The sequence below is a fragment of the Panthera tigris genome, chromosome B3 (genome assembly GCF_018350195.1).
Source record: "Panthera tigris isolate Pti1 chromosome B3, P.tigris_Pti1_mat1.1, whole genome shotgun sequence".
In the NCBI taxonomy this organism is placed as follows: Eukaryota; Metazoa; Chordata; class Mammalia; order Carnivora; family Felidae; genus Panthera; species Panthera tigris.
The window spans coordinates 76,390,221-76,405,281 of NC_056665.1; the positions used below are offsets into that span (position 1 = coordinate 76,390,221).

Here is a 15,061-nt window from a genome sequence, read left to right on the forward strand (position 1 = left end):
CTACACAACTAGCCAATGATTTCACAAATCAGTATAAAACGCTAGATAGATTTTTAATCTCATTTTCTAAATGGAAACACAGTGCCATATTTTTCAGTCTTTTTTAAGTTAATCTGATTTTGATCGAGTATCGATTAACAGTGACTCCTTTAGGAAATAAATATCAATGATGGAGAATCCTGCTGAATCTCAATAATCATGTGAAACTCCAAATAAAATAATTACATAACAGAAAATCCATTTACAATGAATAAGAAGTTTCAGTTTTTATTTTCATTGACCAATGTCTCTCTCATATACCAAAACTTTAGTGTTGGAACGACATCAAATTCACACATTAAAAAAAATGTATATGCTGTGTAAATCACGAATTTTCATCAAATTAAAAATGAATAGATCTGTTTATCACATATCAAGAGAGCTAAAATGGCCTACATATTCATGTAATTTAAGAAATGAGAAAAATTGTATCAGATATATGATTCAAAAACAAACTAGTAAAAGAAACCAAGTCGCTAATTGTAAATGTGTCTGCACAGACAACAAGGTATGTAAAAGCGAATAAATGTCAAAAACATACTTCTCTCCACACTATTCCTGAGTACAGCAAAACATTCTTCACTGGATTTTGTCCTTCACTAGGTTCCCATGCTTTTCTTTTACACTTGGCACATAACTGCTTAATAAAACACAACTATCGTATTTCTTAACATCTCTTTTTCCGTATTTCTAGTTGCCTCACCTTTCTCTTAGTCTTTTCCTTTGTAAACAAAGTAGTCTTCTCTTTAATTCTACTTACATTGCTAAGCAGAAAGTCACATTCCTCAGTCTACTACTCAGCTCTACTTTTAGATAATTAAGGCAATCCTCCTCCAAAGTACAACTATTAACTTTTATACAAATACGTGCATAAATTTTAATTTCAGTACCATTGTGGGTCATTTTATAGACACAACAGAGGTATTTTTTCTTTAAAATAATTCTTGCTAATAATAGCAGTTTTCAAACAAGTTCTTATCTTTTTCACATGTAATACATTCTCTCTTGTCCCCAAAAATATCTATAGTATCTCCCTATCCCCACTTTCCCCCCAGCAACATCCACTTTTTACCTAGTAATACCAAACTACTTTTGGATCCCTGAATAGGACAGGAATTTTCATATCTACCTAAATATACACTGTGTCTCTGCTTCAAATGACCTTCCACTCTTGCCCAACAAGCAAATTAAAATTCAACCCTCAAAACCCCCCTCCTCTTTGAAGTTTTCTTTGAAGTCCACCTTCTCCCTGCAAGATCTGGTCACGGACAGAGGTAGTTTCAACTTGTAGACACAATTCTACCATTATACATTTATTAAAATTTATTATAACCAGATATTTATCTTTCTTGTGTCTTACTGCTCTCTTTCTTGAGAATAAGATCTTCAGAGCATTGTATACCTAGTTCTAACCCCAAGAGGTAGTAGCAAAGTACAGTCCCATGGTAGTAGCAAAGGAAGCATCAAGTAAAGAAACACTACAATAGAAGTATTTTAGCCCACTATTCTGCACCAGCTTTTAAAAAAATTAAGAGAATTTATAAAAATGTAAAGGACTAAGCATAAGACTAGATTTATCTACTAAATCTTAGATGTTTCTTGGTTCATTGTAGCAAAACTGAATGTACTAATACAATAAAAGCATTAGTATTTCATGGATTTCTCTAAATTTTAACTGTTTAAAAAGTAAAAGACTAAAGAAGCCCAAATTTAATAACTTTCCTATAATTTTATTTTCAAATAAAGTAACACATACTAACACCTTGATATTCAAGTTAGTCAAACTCTAAGCAAATAAATTCTGCTCTACTATGTTAACTGGTATACTTTTTTCTTTCACAAATAAGAAAATTAAATAGTCTAGCTTCTAAAAGTCATAATGTATTTATACATGTTAACTTCCCCTCTACAGGTGAAGATATTAAAATACAATTAAAATAATCATATTTTTAATAATGTAACTTTAATTTAGTGGTTAATAAACTTTGATTTTCAGGATATCTCAAGAAAAGTCATCAACAGGATGTTCCTTAGCGAACAAGTAGACATGTGGCAGCAAAAAAACTATAATGTGACGTAACTCTAAAATCTTGTAATATAGGTATTTCAAATCACTTTTATTAATAAATGTGAATTAAGCTCATGTTGGTTAAGTCAGAATATTTTTATTAATTATCTACATTTTGGAAATGGCTTTTAAGTACTCCATAATACTGGCTTTACAGTTTCCTTCACAAAGAACAACATGCTAAATACAAAGCAAAACTCCCTTCTCTCACTCTACTCTTCTTTCTTAATACCTGGCCCATACTTGTGTTAACACTTCTACGGCCATTTCTTGTTTGTTTAAATTTTTGAACTCATTTGTTCACTTATCTGAAATATGGGTTTTACATATACACACCACCCCCATTCAAGGTAAATTGGATATATAATGAAAATTTAAAGATAAACTGCCCACTATCCATTGTACTCACACTTCACAGAAGAAGCCTCAAATCAGTCATTTATTCATTCATACATACATTCTTTTAAATTTGAACTGCCACCTATGTTTACAGCACTGAGCTGTAAACTGAACATACAGCAACAGGCATGAAGGACAACATTAATTCCTTCATACCAATGGAGCTTAATTCAATTATTTAAATGACATAAGTAAAGGCTATCACAAAAGATTTTTCATTTTGGTTTAAAGCTGTGAAGAAAAAAAATTCCTCAAAAATCACAGAGTACTTTTATATTTATGTTAGAAAGTAGTCCATAAGCTTACAACGCAAACATCATCAGAACTCGGAGAAGCAAACCAATTTAACGAAAAAGGCAAAAAAGAGAAAATAGTGATGTTTTAAAATTAAAAATTATTGTATAATACATCTTCACCTTTACTTAAAATGCCTTACAACTAGCCTGTTGCTTATTTTTTAACCATAATATTTTTTTCTTTTTAAACCAACTGTTATGAATACTCAGCCAAATATATAATACTTAAGAAAATTTTTATGAAAGACATAAAAATATAGAAAATATATATATCCTTGAAAACAGATTTTGAATTGAAAGTCTACACATTTTTTTTAAATCAAGGTCAATACTCTGTTAAACCAAAAACAAAAAATTTAGCTAAGGAACACTGGAAGCAAGCAAAAGAAAGAAAAAGAAAGCAGGGGTGCCTGGGTGGCCCAGTTGGTTAAGCATCCTACCTCTTGATTTCGGCTCAGGTCATGATCTCATGGTTCATGTGATCGTGCCCTGTGTCGGGCTCTGCTCTGACAGCATAGAGCCTGCTTGGGATTCTCTCTCTCTCTCTCTCTCTCTCTCTCTCTCTCTCTCTCTGCCCCACCCTCCGCTCCCACTTTCTCTTAAGATAAACATTAAAAAAAAGAAAGAAAAAGAAAGCAAACATTGCCAATGAAGAAAAGTAACAGTGTAGAAATCAAATCACCCTGGAAATATTGACATCTTCAAACTACAATTATGGAAAAAGAGACCAGGCTATATTCCAAGCAATATAATCTATCATAACTTTTTTTTTTTTTAATGTGTGGTAGTGATAAAGAGAACCTGTATACCTGTATTTGGGCCTTCAGTATAGCAAATCAACAACAAAAACTGTTCTAAAATAACTAACATGCTTTCAACTTATTTAAAATAAGGGGGGGGGGGAGGCACATTCATTTTAAAACTAGGAGAGAGAAAAATTAAAGAATTAGTTCCTCAGAGAGCCATATCCAAAAAGAAAGGGAAAAAAGAGTGGAGCAAAACAGGAAGAGAAAGAAGTACCTACTAAAATTTGTACCACAAATTCAGAAAACATATTTAAAAGCTAAAGGATGATTATTGACATACACCACTTATTATCTTGGTATCCTGGTTTGCTCAATGGTTAAATAGAGATTCTGGAAGAGATGAGATCTAAGATCCATTCCTTTCATCTGGTTCCACAATTCCATGATTTTTTCAGTCTCTTAAAATGGAAAGCCTCTCTGCTATTTCTAAGGGTCCTCAATAAGTCTTTTGACAGAGATGCCATATAAGAGAAAAAAATTTAACACAAAACTTAAGAAGACAAGAACAATTAAAGCACAACTTTTTAGGAAAAAGTAAAACATACCCATAACCCTTTAACAAAGAAAAAATGCTTTGTAATAACTCTAAGTCGTGATGACCAAGTTGCTGCCTACACCTGGGTTCATAGGAAGCATCTGATAAATACACATAATAAACAAGAGAAAAGCTTCTAGACAGATTTCACACCAGGTTTTATTAAAAAGTACCTCCGTGACTTAAAAAAACATAAATTAATCTTAGAAAAATTAAAATGCAGTTATACAAAGAATAATTAAGACTAAAAACGTGAATGATAAGCTCAATAGCCTCCAATACTAACTCCTTTAGAAACAAGTTATTTCAAGAATGAATGTAATCAGATTGAAAAGTTACCGTTCTTCTAAAATATTTAGTAACATAAAACAAAAATACATACCACATTCCTTTACTATATTCAGTGTTAATGAAATGCTCTGCCAATTCCTTCCTTTCTGCCCTTCCCCCACAATTACTAGATCTTATAAAAAGTCACTGAATCTAATTCCTAGAGAAGCAGATTATTAACAATTTAAATGAAAACTTTCTTCTTTAAGATAAAAATGATTTTTAAAAATTGAATCAACTGAGAGTCAGCATATATTATATCCTAAAGGGAATGCAGGATTTGAAGTCTTATTTAATTAATAAGTACATTATGTGAAAATTTATCCTGCAAAACAATTACAGAGCCTTCAGTGTAAAACTGTTCTCAAAAACCTTTGAAAGAGAGAAGTTATTTCTCAAAACTTCAAAAAGTATGTTTAGTTTCATGAGGAAAGTAAAAAACACTACAGTCTAAAATTTAAAAATTACTGAGTTCAGAATAAAATTCATTGCAAATTACAAACATACTGAACGTCAGTAGAACATAGAACAGGTCTTGAAATAAAAAATATATATATTAATTTTAAATATCAATTATTAAATAAAATTAGTTTAGGAATGGTAAAAAATGGTTTATTTTCTATGCCAAATAATCTTACCTGAATCATTTTGCTGTTAAAAAACTCAAGATACTGATTTCATTTTTCATCTGGTCCTGTCAACGATGCTATGACAGGCCCTGCAGGAAGCAGCAAAAGATCAATGATGGAACGTAGATATTATATGTTTTCATGATCAAGTTTTGTTATGGGAAAGGATATCCATATAGTAGTTTGAAACTCAGGGAATACAGAAAATATCTCAAAAGCTCATCAGTGTATATAATATTCTTTCATTTTTACTTTGTAGTCTTAAATGTTTATTTTTATTCAGTTTTCTTTATCAAAAATTTAAAGGGCCACCTGGGTGGCTCAGTTGGTTAAGCATCCAACTTCGGCTCAGGTCATGATCTCAGGGTTTGTGAGTTCGAGCACCACATCAGGCTCCACGCTGGCAGTGCAGAGCCTGCTTGGGATTCTCTCTCTCTTCCTGTCTCTCTGCCTGTTCCCTGTGTGCACTTTCTCCCTCTCAAAAACAAATAAATTAAAAAAAAAAAAAAGCAAAAAAACTTGAGTCGGTCAGTATAAAATTACACACATACATAAATATCCATAAAAACCAAATTCTAAAAAAAATTAAAAATGATGGTGCAGTATATATGTGGAATTTTAAAGAATCATTTCTATATTGATAAGAATTGGAAAGAAAACAAAGATCCAAGGTCTCAAAAATGAAAAGTCTTGACTGAAAAATAACATATGCTTAAAAGTACGGGAATGATTATATTAACTTCTAGTGATGATTATTTTAATCTTATTTCCCATGATTACTATAACTACCAATAAACTACTACTATACATAATTCAATTAAAATAAACTTTAAAAGATTTCTTATAAGCAGTAACTTCAGAATCAAATAGTTACTGGCAACACTGGTAAAAATTCCTTCAATAAAAGCATATAAGTTACAAAAAACTCTGTGCAAACTCCAAAACTTAATTCCTCTTTGGTAATTGACAGGTTATATTCAACGAAGACCAAAAAATTCAAATCAGTAAAAATGAGAGAAAAATCAAAACTATAAAACTCCTTCACAAAATTCCAAATATATTTTTTAATTCAGAATTATTTTAAAGTAATATAGCACTTGCCGTATTTAACTTAAAGGCGTTTTTACCTTGCAAGTTATTTTCCATTCAAGGGCCAATTAATAAACAGCACTGTGATTAGACACCTACAATAAGTGGGAACACTATTAGAAAACGTAAGAAACTTCTATATATGTCATGGAAGCATATCGTAAGTCAGTATTTCAAACAGATTAAGAAATTTCAAACAATAGAAATAAATGACAGATTAATTTTTTTTGAGTTTTTATGTTATACCTGTCTTGTTTGTTGAGACACTTCAAAGCACTCAGCAAAGCTTGCTTGCCAAAGCCTCTAACATGCTAAAATGATATAACTTAATTTTACATGGGTTATGTTTGAAAATAAACAAATGTTAAGCTATGATAATGATAATTAAAAAATTACAATGTACTTCCACTTGTTTTCTGCTCGTTCATGATTTGAAAACGTACTTGTGGAATATGTTCTGACTTAAGATTATTTTCTTTCTATTTCTATACAACATCTTTTTATGTGTGTGGATTCTATCAGATTCATAGAAATCATTTTAGTTTCAAATATTTCCATATAAAAAAATGGAAAAAAGCCTATGCCATATCTTTTTAAGAACGAGACGAAGAAAATGGAAATTTCACCAAGTCAAGCACCAGGAAGTATCTGAAAAATACTGCTTCGTTTCTTGCATGTTGTGTTTTATACCATGACACTTCAGTCTCTGAGGGTCAGGTTAATTAAGCCCCATAGCAGCTGCAGTGCAATGTGAGACACACGCTGCTGCGGTTCCCACCAGTCCAGTCCAATTACCTGTAGTATTCCAGCACTGGACAAGTGACAACCAACCTCTTCTCTCTAGTCACTTGCTCCCACTGGTCTACTGATAAATGTTAGAACAAACTAACCTCTTTTTGGAAAAGACTGCAAGCTGAATGCACCTGCTGCAGGCTGCAATGATGAGTCCCAGAGAGATGTTTGTCAGTCAGATCTCTGCAGATGTTGTTTAACTTTATGCTAGAGCTGTATCCAAAGATGGAAATGAGATGGCAATCAAGCACAAATCTCCCACCCTTGTCCCCCCAATTTTATTTTGAAAAGCTGCACTTGCTCATAAAAGTGCTTTAAAACAACTCCGCTAAACTGAAAACAACTAAGACTAAACTCTATGGTAAAAAACAGTTTTATTAGGTACTGAATTTTAGGTAACAAGTGGCATAATTATGTTCAATAAATGTTATCTGTGTTATTTAGAAGCTTAAAAATTAATTTTCTTAAGCCAGAGCAAAACAAAACAAAATAGCTATAAAATAGACAAGTTTTTGATGGGTGTTTATTGCTCAGATTTTTAGTGATACCACATACTCCTTAGAGTTCCCAAGACGCAGATTGTTTTTCCTCTTATATATTATACAAAACACCTTCCATACATAAATATTGAACTATTTCACTGGTTATATTCACTATGTTTAAACTCTTCTTGAAAGCTTTGGGGGGTGATATTTGCAAGGCAATATTGTTAGACATATTGAATTTCCTTACAACGTCACAAATTTAAATGAGCTATTTTTCCAAAATCCAGAAGGCTTCGAATAGCTAATATCAAAGTGACATTATACAATATAATTCATGAAAACGTCAATACTTTAAATGATGTTCCACAACTTACTAAATCAATGATAGAAGATAAAACATCAGAATGAAAAAAAAATCAAATAAATAGAATACCTAAGACTTTTAGTGCTAATTCAATTTTTCTAAAAATCTTATGCTATAAAACATTTGTTTACAGGAGTTAAGTATCAAAACTATATCTTCAGACTCTACAATTTTAACATAGATTGTGCTATGCCAGTAACATTCCTTCATATGTTGAGATTTCCTGTTTCTTAAAATGAGAAAATATTAAAAATACAGCAAATTTCAGAGAGATACTAATGTCTAACTGAAAGATTATGGTTCTTCCTTCAACTAAGGGTATAGAGAGACAAAATATAACAACAGGTAATATGATAAATATAAATATTACAAGTTGAAGATTTAAAGAAAAGCACATTACATGCCAGCAACTCTTTGATCATACTAAAATCAAAGGGATAGCACAGTGTAATCATAACCATCATATTAAACTCAACAATACTAGAAATTACACTACTTTTATTTTTCCTTGTTACAATTTTATGTATCTACTAATTTTTCCTTAAAATACATACCAATAAATTTCTAAAATGCTTTGCATCTAAGATTAAAGAAAAGTGTTTGGACTGCAACTTTTAAAAGCTGGACAAAAGTATTCCCATTGTACTACCAACACCATAATTCTCTTCTTTCAATAATGTAAACAAAAGAAGTGATCTATTCTAAAACTTTATTAACTCATCTCATTTCCAAAAAAATGATCATTCTTATGTTATACAGTCTCGATCCTAAAGGTTAAATTGGCTACTGAATTTTCCCCATGTCAAAATTAAGGCAGTGTTGAGTACTCCCTTCACTAAAAGAAAAATGCACTTACATTCTTTTTCAAGACTTTTAAAAATTTAACACATAACTGGCTTGTGATTAACAAAAAAAATCACCCAAGTTGTGCAATGCTAAGATTACGATATAATAAATCTAGGGATATAAGTTCAAATTTTAACTTAAGGACCATAAAAGGAAATACTTTACATCAAATGTGATCCAGTTTTATAGCCATAAATACGAAGAAAGTGTAAGATACACACTAATATATGCTGCGATTACAGTGAAGTATTTCTGTTTGGTGGATATAATGAAGATCTCTAGTGTCATACAATGGAATAACAATAGGTGCATTATGAAATGTTCTAAAATTTAAGGCACACATGAAAAAATATTTTTTATAAATCCTTTACTATTCCCAACCAATAATGTATTCAATAAGTTTTTTGGATCATCTACCTGAACCATGCATTATTTTAACATATAAAATCAATCTATTTATTAACAAAACTAAACACATCTTCAGATGCCAAATAAAAGAATAAAAGAACACTATCGCCATTCTGAAAATGCATACAGTAATATATTCCCCAAAAATGAGAAAGCTGCTTTTTACTACAAGGCAACAACTTTAGGTAACCTAATTATAGAAAAGATATGTAAATATATAGGCTGCTTTAATCAAGTAAGAAAAAAAGATATATTCATAAACCACAGATAATAAGTAGTATCCTGTAAGATTTAGATTTCTAAAAAGATGAATTATACACAGCAAAAGTATATCTACTCATACATCTTTTTTGATTACAGTAATTTAAAAAATTCATTTCTCAATCCTCAATCTCCCCAAATTATTTTATTTACTATGCCATGCCGAAATACACAATATAATATACAGTTCTACAAATTCTAAATCACACCAATTAATGCACAAAAAATGTTTTGATTTCAACCATAAATATTAAAAATTACTCAGGAAGGCGAGGTTGTTTAAGATATTTTAAAGATACAAGCTGAGCAAAACACAAAAAACAAAAAACTTCACAAATATGATAAATATGAGTATATTATATTGGCTATAGTAAAAACAATGGACATACATTTGAGTTGAAATTTGTTAAAATATCCCCAAAGTGTGTCTGTATACTGGCTTATACATCCTAAAGAAAGTCTGTGTTAAATACATCAGTATTTTAACTAAACCTTCCGAACACAATTACATTCTGTTTGAAACTTAGGTAATTTGAGAAAATCCATTAGGTTACACAACTAAAGTATACTTTTCCCCAAATACACTGTCTTACCAAACAAGAAATAGAAAGATTCTTGATGAAATAAACATCAGGCATGTTCACTCTAATAGAGGAGTCATAAATACAGATATGAAACACAAAAATGGGCTTCCAAATTACTGCATAATCCTATAAGAACTCGGCGATAAGAAATCACAGTTTTATAATTTGGTTCATCTGAGATGAGCAGGTAAGTATCCCTTAAATATATCTGAGTACGAGAAGTTGAAAGTAGCTCAGAGGCTGTTATGTTGAAGAATACCAGGACCTTAGATAATTCCACAGGCTTGTGGTCAAGTGTGAACAGAAAGACTATTAAAATTGAAGGCTGTCAGAAGAAGAGAGATGTATCTGTCTGAACAGGGAGTAATCCAGTAATACCATATTTAAATTAAAGTGTTCAGAATTAATACAATTTCTTATTAATTACAAGGCTTTACTTTATCCTTAAAATTAATTCCATAGCGTGTGCTTGGTTTCCACCTGTTACAGGCAGAGTATAAGCCTTCTTTTATCCAGACATTTCAAATCACATTTGATCAGGTTACGTCACTACACACACAAAATTTTGTTCAACGCATTCCAGTTTTCCATTTTTTCCAACAGATATTCTTGTTCTATATGAATAACGTGCTTCAGAACTATAAATAAAATAAGCAATTTCAATGTAATAAGAAAAAAATGTATAACTAAGTGGACTAAAAACAAAAGATCTAATTCTCGGTGCACCCTTTCAAACCCACTGAAAATAAACTATATTCAAATGAAAAGGCATTTAATTTACTATTTGGAATATCCTTGATAAACACCAATTTTCTGTAACATCCCTGCACATCTGATACCACCTCATGTATAATGCAAAAAAGCTATTTCATTTTCATCTATTGACAGTGAATTTAATTTACCATTGCAGCTCTTTTCCTAGAACTATCACGTTATTAATTCTGCAATCAAGCTCTTTTGAATGCTTTTATTTGTACTAAGGTTTTCACAATTCCACATTGATTTTTTTCATCATAATATACCTTTCAAACATATGAATGTGAATATGTTAGTAAACTTTCTTAATGCATAAGGAAAGTTTCAGAGACAAGGAAAGCCATCTACAAAACTACACTCACAGGAACAAACTTTCGAAGGACAGCATATCTAAGAGATTACATTTTAGCTTAATGTTTGTAGTGTTTACCAAATATACTACATTTAGTTTATACAACTAAGTGATATTTTCAACCATTCTAAAACCTTCTTATCTAGCAAAATGGTCCATTTTCTCCCACCAATCAATTGGCTATGAAAAAGAAATCCTCTACTAAAGAATTCTACTGAAATTAGATCATTGAAAGCAAATGAGCTTTGCTTTTCTATGGGGGGGGGGGGGGGGGCAGAAGCAGTATCAGTCCCCTCAGCACTGAATAAATACTTTTTTATGGCCATGAAGACAAAATAACCAAAAAAAAAAATGGCAGAAGGTACACCTGAGTAAAAGCAAATCAGTTAATGTTTTATCTAAGAGATATACTATTCAATTATGCAGATTATCCAATTATATTTAAAATCCATATAATGAGTAGCAAAATGATAAAAAGAAAAAGATAAAACACAGAGAACTGTATAACACTTGAAATAAAAAACACACACTGAAAAGTACAAAAAAAATTATGCCACCTAGGAAACTTGCCATTTTCCAGTAGGTTATAGTACCACACAACTGTTACCAGATTTTAATCCAATACAGCTCTTCATAACACAAATTTTGAAGTATTACTTTACTTCTTACATAATAATATATTTCCTTGTCACAATTACACTAAAAACGCAGTATTTTAAAAATCTGAAGAGGCAGCACTTGTCCTCTTTACTTCACTCCAGGGCCAACAAACAAAGCAGTGAAGCAGAAAGAGGTACATAATGGATTTAGAAGTAAATGGTCCATTCTTTAAGAAGCCTTCCTACCCCCTCTTCTGAATTCACTCTAGACTAATTGTCATTACAATGATGTCTGAAAACTTCAAAAGAACCCTATTTCCTGATGCCAGCTGTCCATGTTTCTATCTTTACATTTTAGAGTTTTTTCCTAATTAGAAAGAAGTATTTAGACATACCCAAAAGATGTTATCTCGTAATTGTTCTAAATCACAGACACAGTATATCGATTATAGAAACAAAACATAATCAAGAGTGGAAATATTCTTTAAAATTTTCCACAAATACAATATATAAATAAAGTCTACACTATTAAGAATTTCCTTCAATACAACATACAACACACGTAGATCTTCTCTTTATTTCCTTGGGGATTTATCAAACAATCTCTTCACCATTGCACCTACCTGGGTAAAAATCTTTGGACTTAGACAGCTTGATGGTGGCTCCAGTTTCTTTTTGCAACTGAACAATTGTCTGTCCTCCCTTCCCAATTATAGATCCAGCAGCATAACTAGGTATGAGAACCTTTAGAAAATACTGGCCGTCTTCTGAAAAATGCAAAGAAATATATTTGGTTAACATGGTAATTTTAAACTCTCTATCCCCTCTCCACCCTCAAGAGGGAAAAACAGCAATTAAAACATTGGGCATATAGCTGCAGGAAATATGGGGTTAATTTTTTTTTTTTTAAAGAACAAAAGTAAGCCAATTACACTGAAAAATAAATAGGTACAAAATGTTTCTCATTTTGTAGGATTTATACTTTTAAACTTGGAATTAAAATCTAAACATGTTTTATTATTTTGCAGCACTGTAGAAACTGATGACTAAATTCCAGTTGTTATTCCAAACATGGAAGTCTTCCAATTCTATCTGTGGTTACTATGGTAAAATGAAATGAACTGACCCTTTAACAAAACTTCAGAGATTTATATGATGACAAACCTTCACTTACCATATTGCAATACAAATAAGTAAAAGGACTGTAAATAGTGATGAGCTATATTGGTTTGACATTAGCAAACACCTAAGGACTACAATCAGCCATTGCCTATATCTTACTTAAAGTATGCAAAACAAACATTTCTCCTACCAAATAATCCACCCAAACTGTAGGGTGTATTCCAAGTCTGCAATAACTGCCAGGAAATAACTCAAAGTGATGTGAACTGGCAAATCTAACTAATCCTGGTGTATTTCTTTAGCACTTCTTAGTCTACCATGATCTCGTTTAAGCTCATTAATTAAAGGACCTTAAGAAGAATTCTGCCAATACTAAAAAGCTTAGGAGTCATTTATATCAAATACACTTAAAAGTGACCAAACAGATTATGTTACTTCTCCAAAATAGCCACAGCTTTAAAAACAGAGTAAGTGGATGAACCAAGAAAGAGTGAAATGAAATGTTGTAGAAAATATAAAGCCAACTCCATAAACTTTAATTTCTGACAAACTGATCAAGTCTTAAATCGGAAACACCCCAGTAAATCCAGCTTATGTGAATAAACGTTCTAAATTTTGCGGGTGTGCCATTCGCAAGACCCCCATCCATCTCTAATGTACATGCTGTAGATAAATTCACCTCTGCCTCGATGCATTGGGTGCATTGTTAAGATGACTCCAGTGCAAATGAAGAAGCGATACCGGTCCCGTTATAACTCATCTTCCCAGGAAGCGCAGGATGTTAAACTAACAAGTCACAGTACCAGACACCCCCACCCTCGTATGCACACCTCTGAAGACAAATCAATGAGATATTTGCAACGACAGTGTAAGTGCGGTAAGAGCATGCACTCATCAAGATTTTGCATACTACTTGTGGCCCAAAGCAAGGGGATGGAGAGGGAAAAACTCTCCGATGCCCCAATCATTTGCTATCCGCTACCCAAGTGCCATTTATTTATTTATTTTATCAGACTGTTAAATGCAGCGCGCATCTTCGAGCGGCCATCACCTCACTCGGGGGTCATCCTCCTCCTCTTTAACGGACCCCCTTGCCCAGGTCTAGGATATTTAAATGGTCAGTCTTTAGACCGATTAAATGGAAAGATAGGTCTATTCCGAAAAACCGGTCGCCATTTTGATGAATGATAAACAGAGAAATGGAAATGTGTCCGGGACGGCGAGGTGCGGGGCAGGTGCAGGGGAGGGGGCGCGGGGCAGGGGCGCGGGAGCCGCCGGGTTCGGGCTGGAGGTGTCCGGGCCGCGGGAGGGAGGGAGGCCGGCAGGAGGGAGGGAGGCAGGGGCGGGCGGCGGGGGATGGGGCCAGCGGGGAGGTGGAAGCGATACCCACCGCCCGTATTGGTCCTCTTGGTGCTGCCGGCTTCAGGGGGGGCTTCCAGCGGCCTTTTCCGCGAGTCCGGCGGGTCCAGGTCTATGGGAACCCCAGTGTGGGTCCCGTTCTGCTGGATGGGAGCTGCCGCCATCATGTTTGCAGTTCCTGCCGCTGCTACGGGGAGAAGGTTCTCCCTTTTGTTTTGGCTTTTTTTCTTTTTTTTTGCGTTTGGGGTTTCTTAAGGTTTTTTTTTTTTTTTTTTTTTTTTAATCGGATCAATAGAAATCTCTTTAGGAAAAAAAAGCAATGTTGCTGGTTTGTTCTCACTGGGGAGGGGGCAGGGCTGAGGAGCAGCTGCAGTGCAGTGTCAGAAAGGAGACAGGGGAATGGAGGGGGTGTGAGAGACGGAGGGTGAAAGAAGGAGAAGAAAGGAGAGAGGGGGAGAGAGTGAAGGGAGAGGGGCGAGTGAATGAGCGGGAGGAGGGGAGCGGGGAGGACGGGCAGAGGGAGTGGGAGAGCGCGAGGGCTGGCGGGGCGCGGGGAGAAGCCGAGGAGGAGGGGAGAGTGAGGGAAAGAGTGAATGAGCAGGAGGAGGGGAAGGAGGTGGATGCGGAGAGGAGCGAGCGGCGGAGGAGGGCAGGAGCCGGGAAGGAGCGCGGCGGTCCCCGCGCCGCGCTAGCGCTGCGCTCGCTCCCGCTGCTGGTGCTGCCGCCGCCGCCGCTGCCGGAGCGGTTCTGCCGTTGCCTGGGCTGCTCGGCGATGCTGCTGCTGCCGCCGGGTCTCGCTCATTATTTCTCCCGCTTGTAGGGGGGGCTGGCGGGGAGGGAGGGGGATGGCTGCGAGGGGAGGGTAGAGAGGGGTTGAGTTCGTAGACTCCCACACACTTCGCGCTCCGGTCCCTGCCTCTCAGCAGCGCCGCCGCCGCTGCC

The 15,061-nt window shown here is 34.3% G+C and overlaps 1 protein-coding gene across 6 annotated transcripts in view; it reads right to left on the reverse strand.

The window, feature by feature from the left end:
- The window catches only part of NOVA1 (NOVA alternative splicing regulator 1), a 149,141-nt gene extending 134,741 nt beyond the window's left edge, over positions 1–14,400 (reverse strand). For 3 of the 6 annotated variants that reach the window (XM_042989488.1, XM_042989486.1, XM_042989485.1), the window contains exons 1-4: positions 12,262–12,350; positions 7,082–7,196; positions 6,230–6,286; positions 5,112–5,191 (exon numbers count right to left, since the gene is read on the reverse strand). Coding sequence is in view for 1 of the 6 variants with exons in the window: in XM_042989484.1 (XP_042845418.1) it covers positions 12,262–12,405; positions 14,151–14,286 (280 nt within the window). In the remaining 5 variants the exon portion in view is untranslated. Of the gene's footprint in view, positions 1–5,111; positions 5,192–6,229; positions 6,287–7,081; positions 7,197–12,261; positions 12,406–14,150 lie in introns of those variants that run through there. The other 3 variants (XM_042989487.1, XM_042989484.1, XM_015544699.2) reach the window with 3 other exon arrangements.
- Between the last annotated feature and the right edge of the window lie 661 nt (positions 14,401–15,061).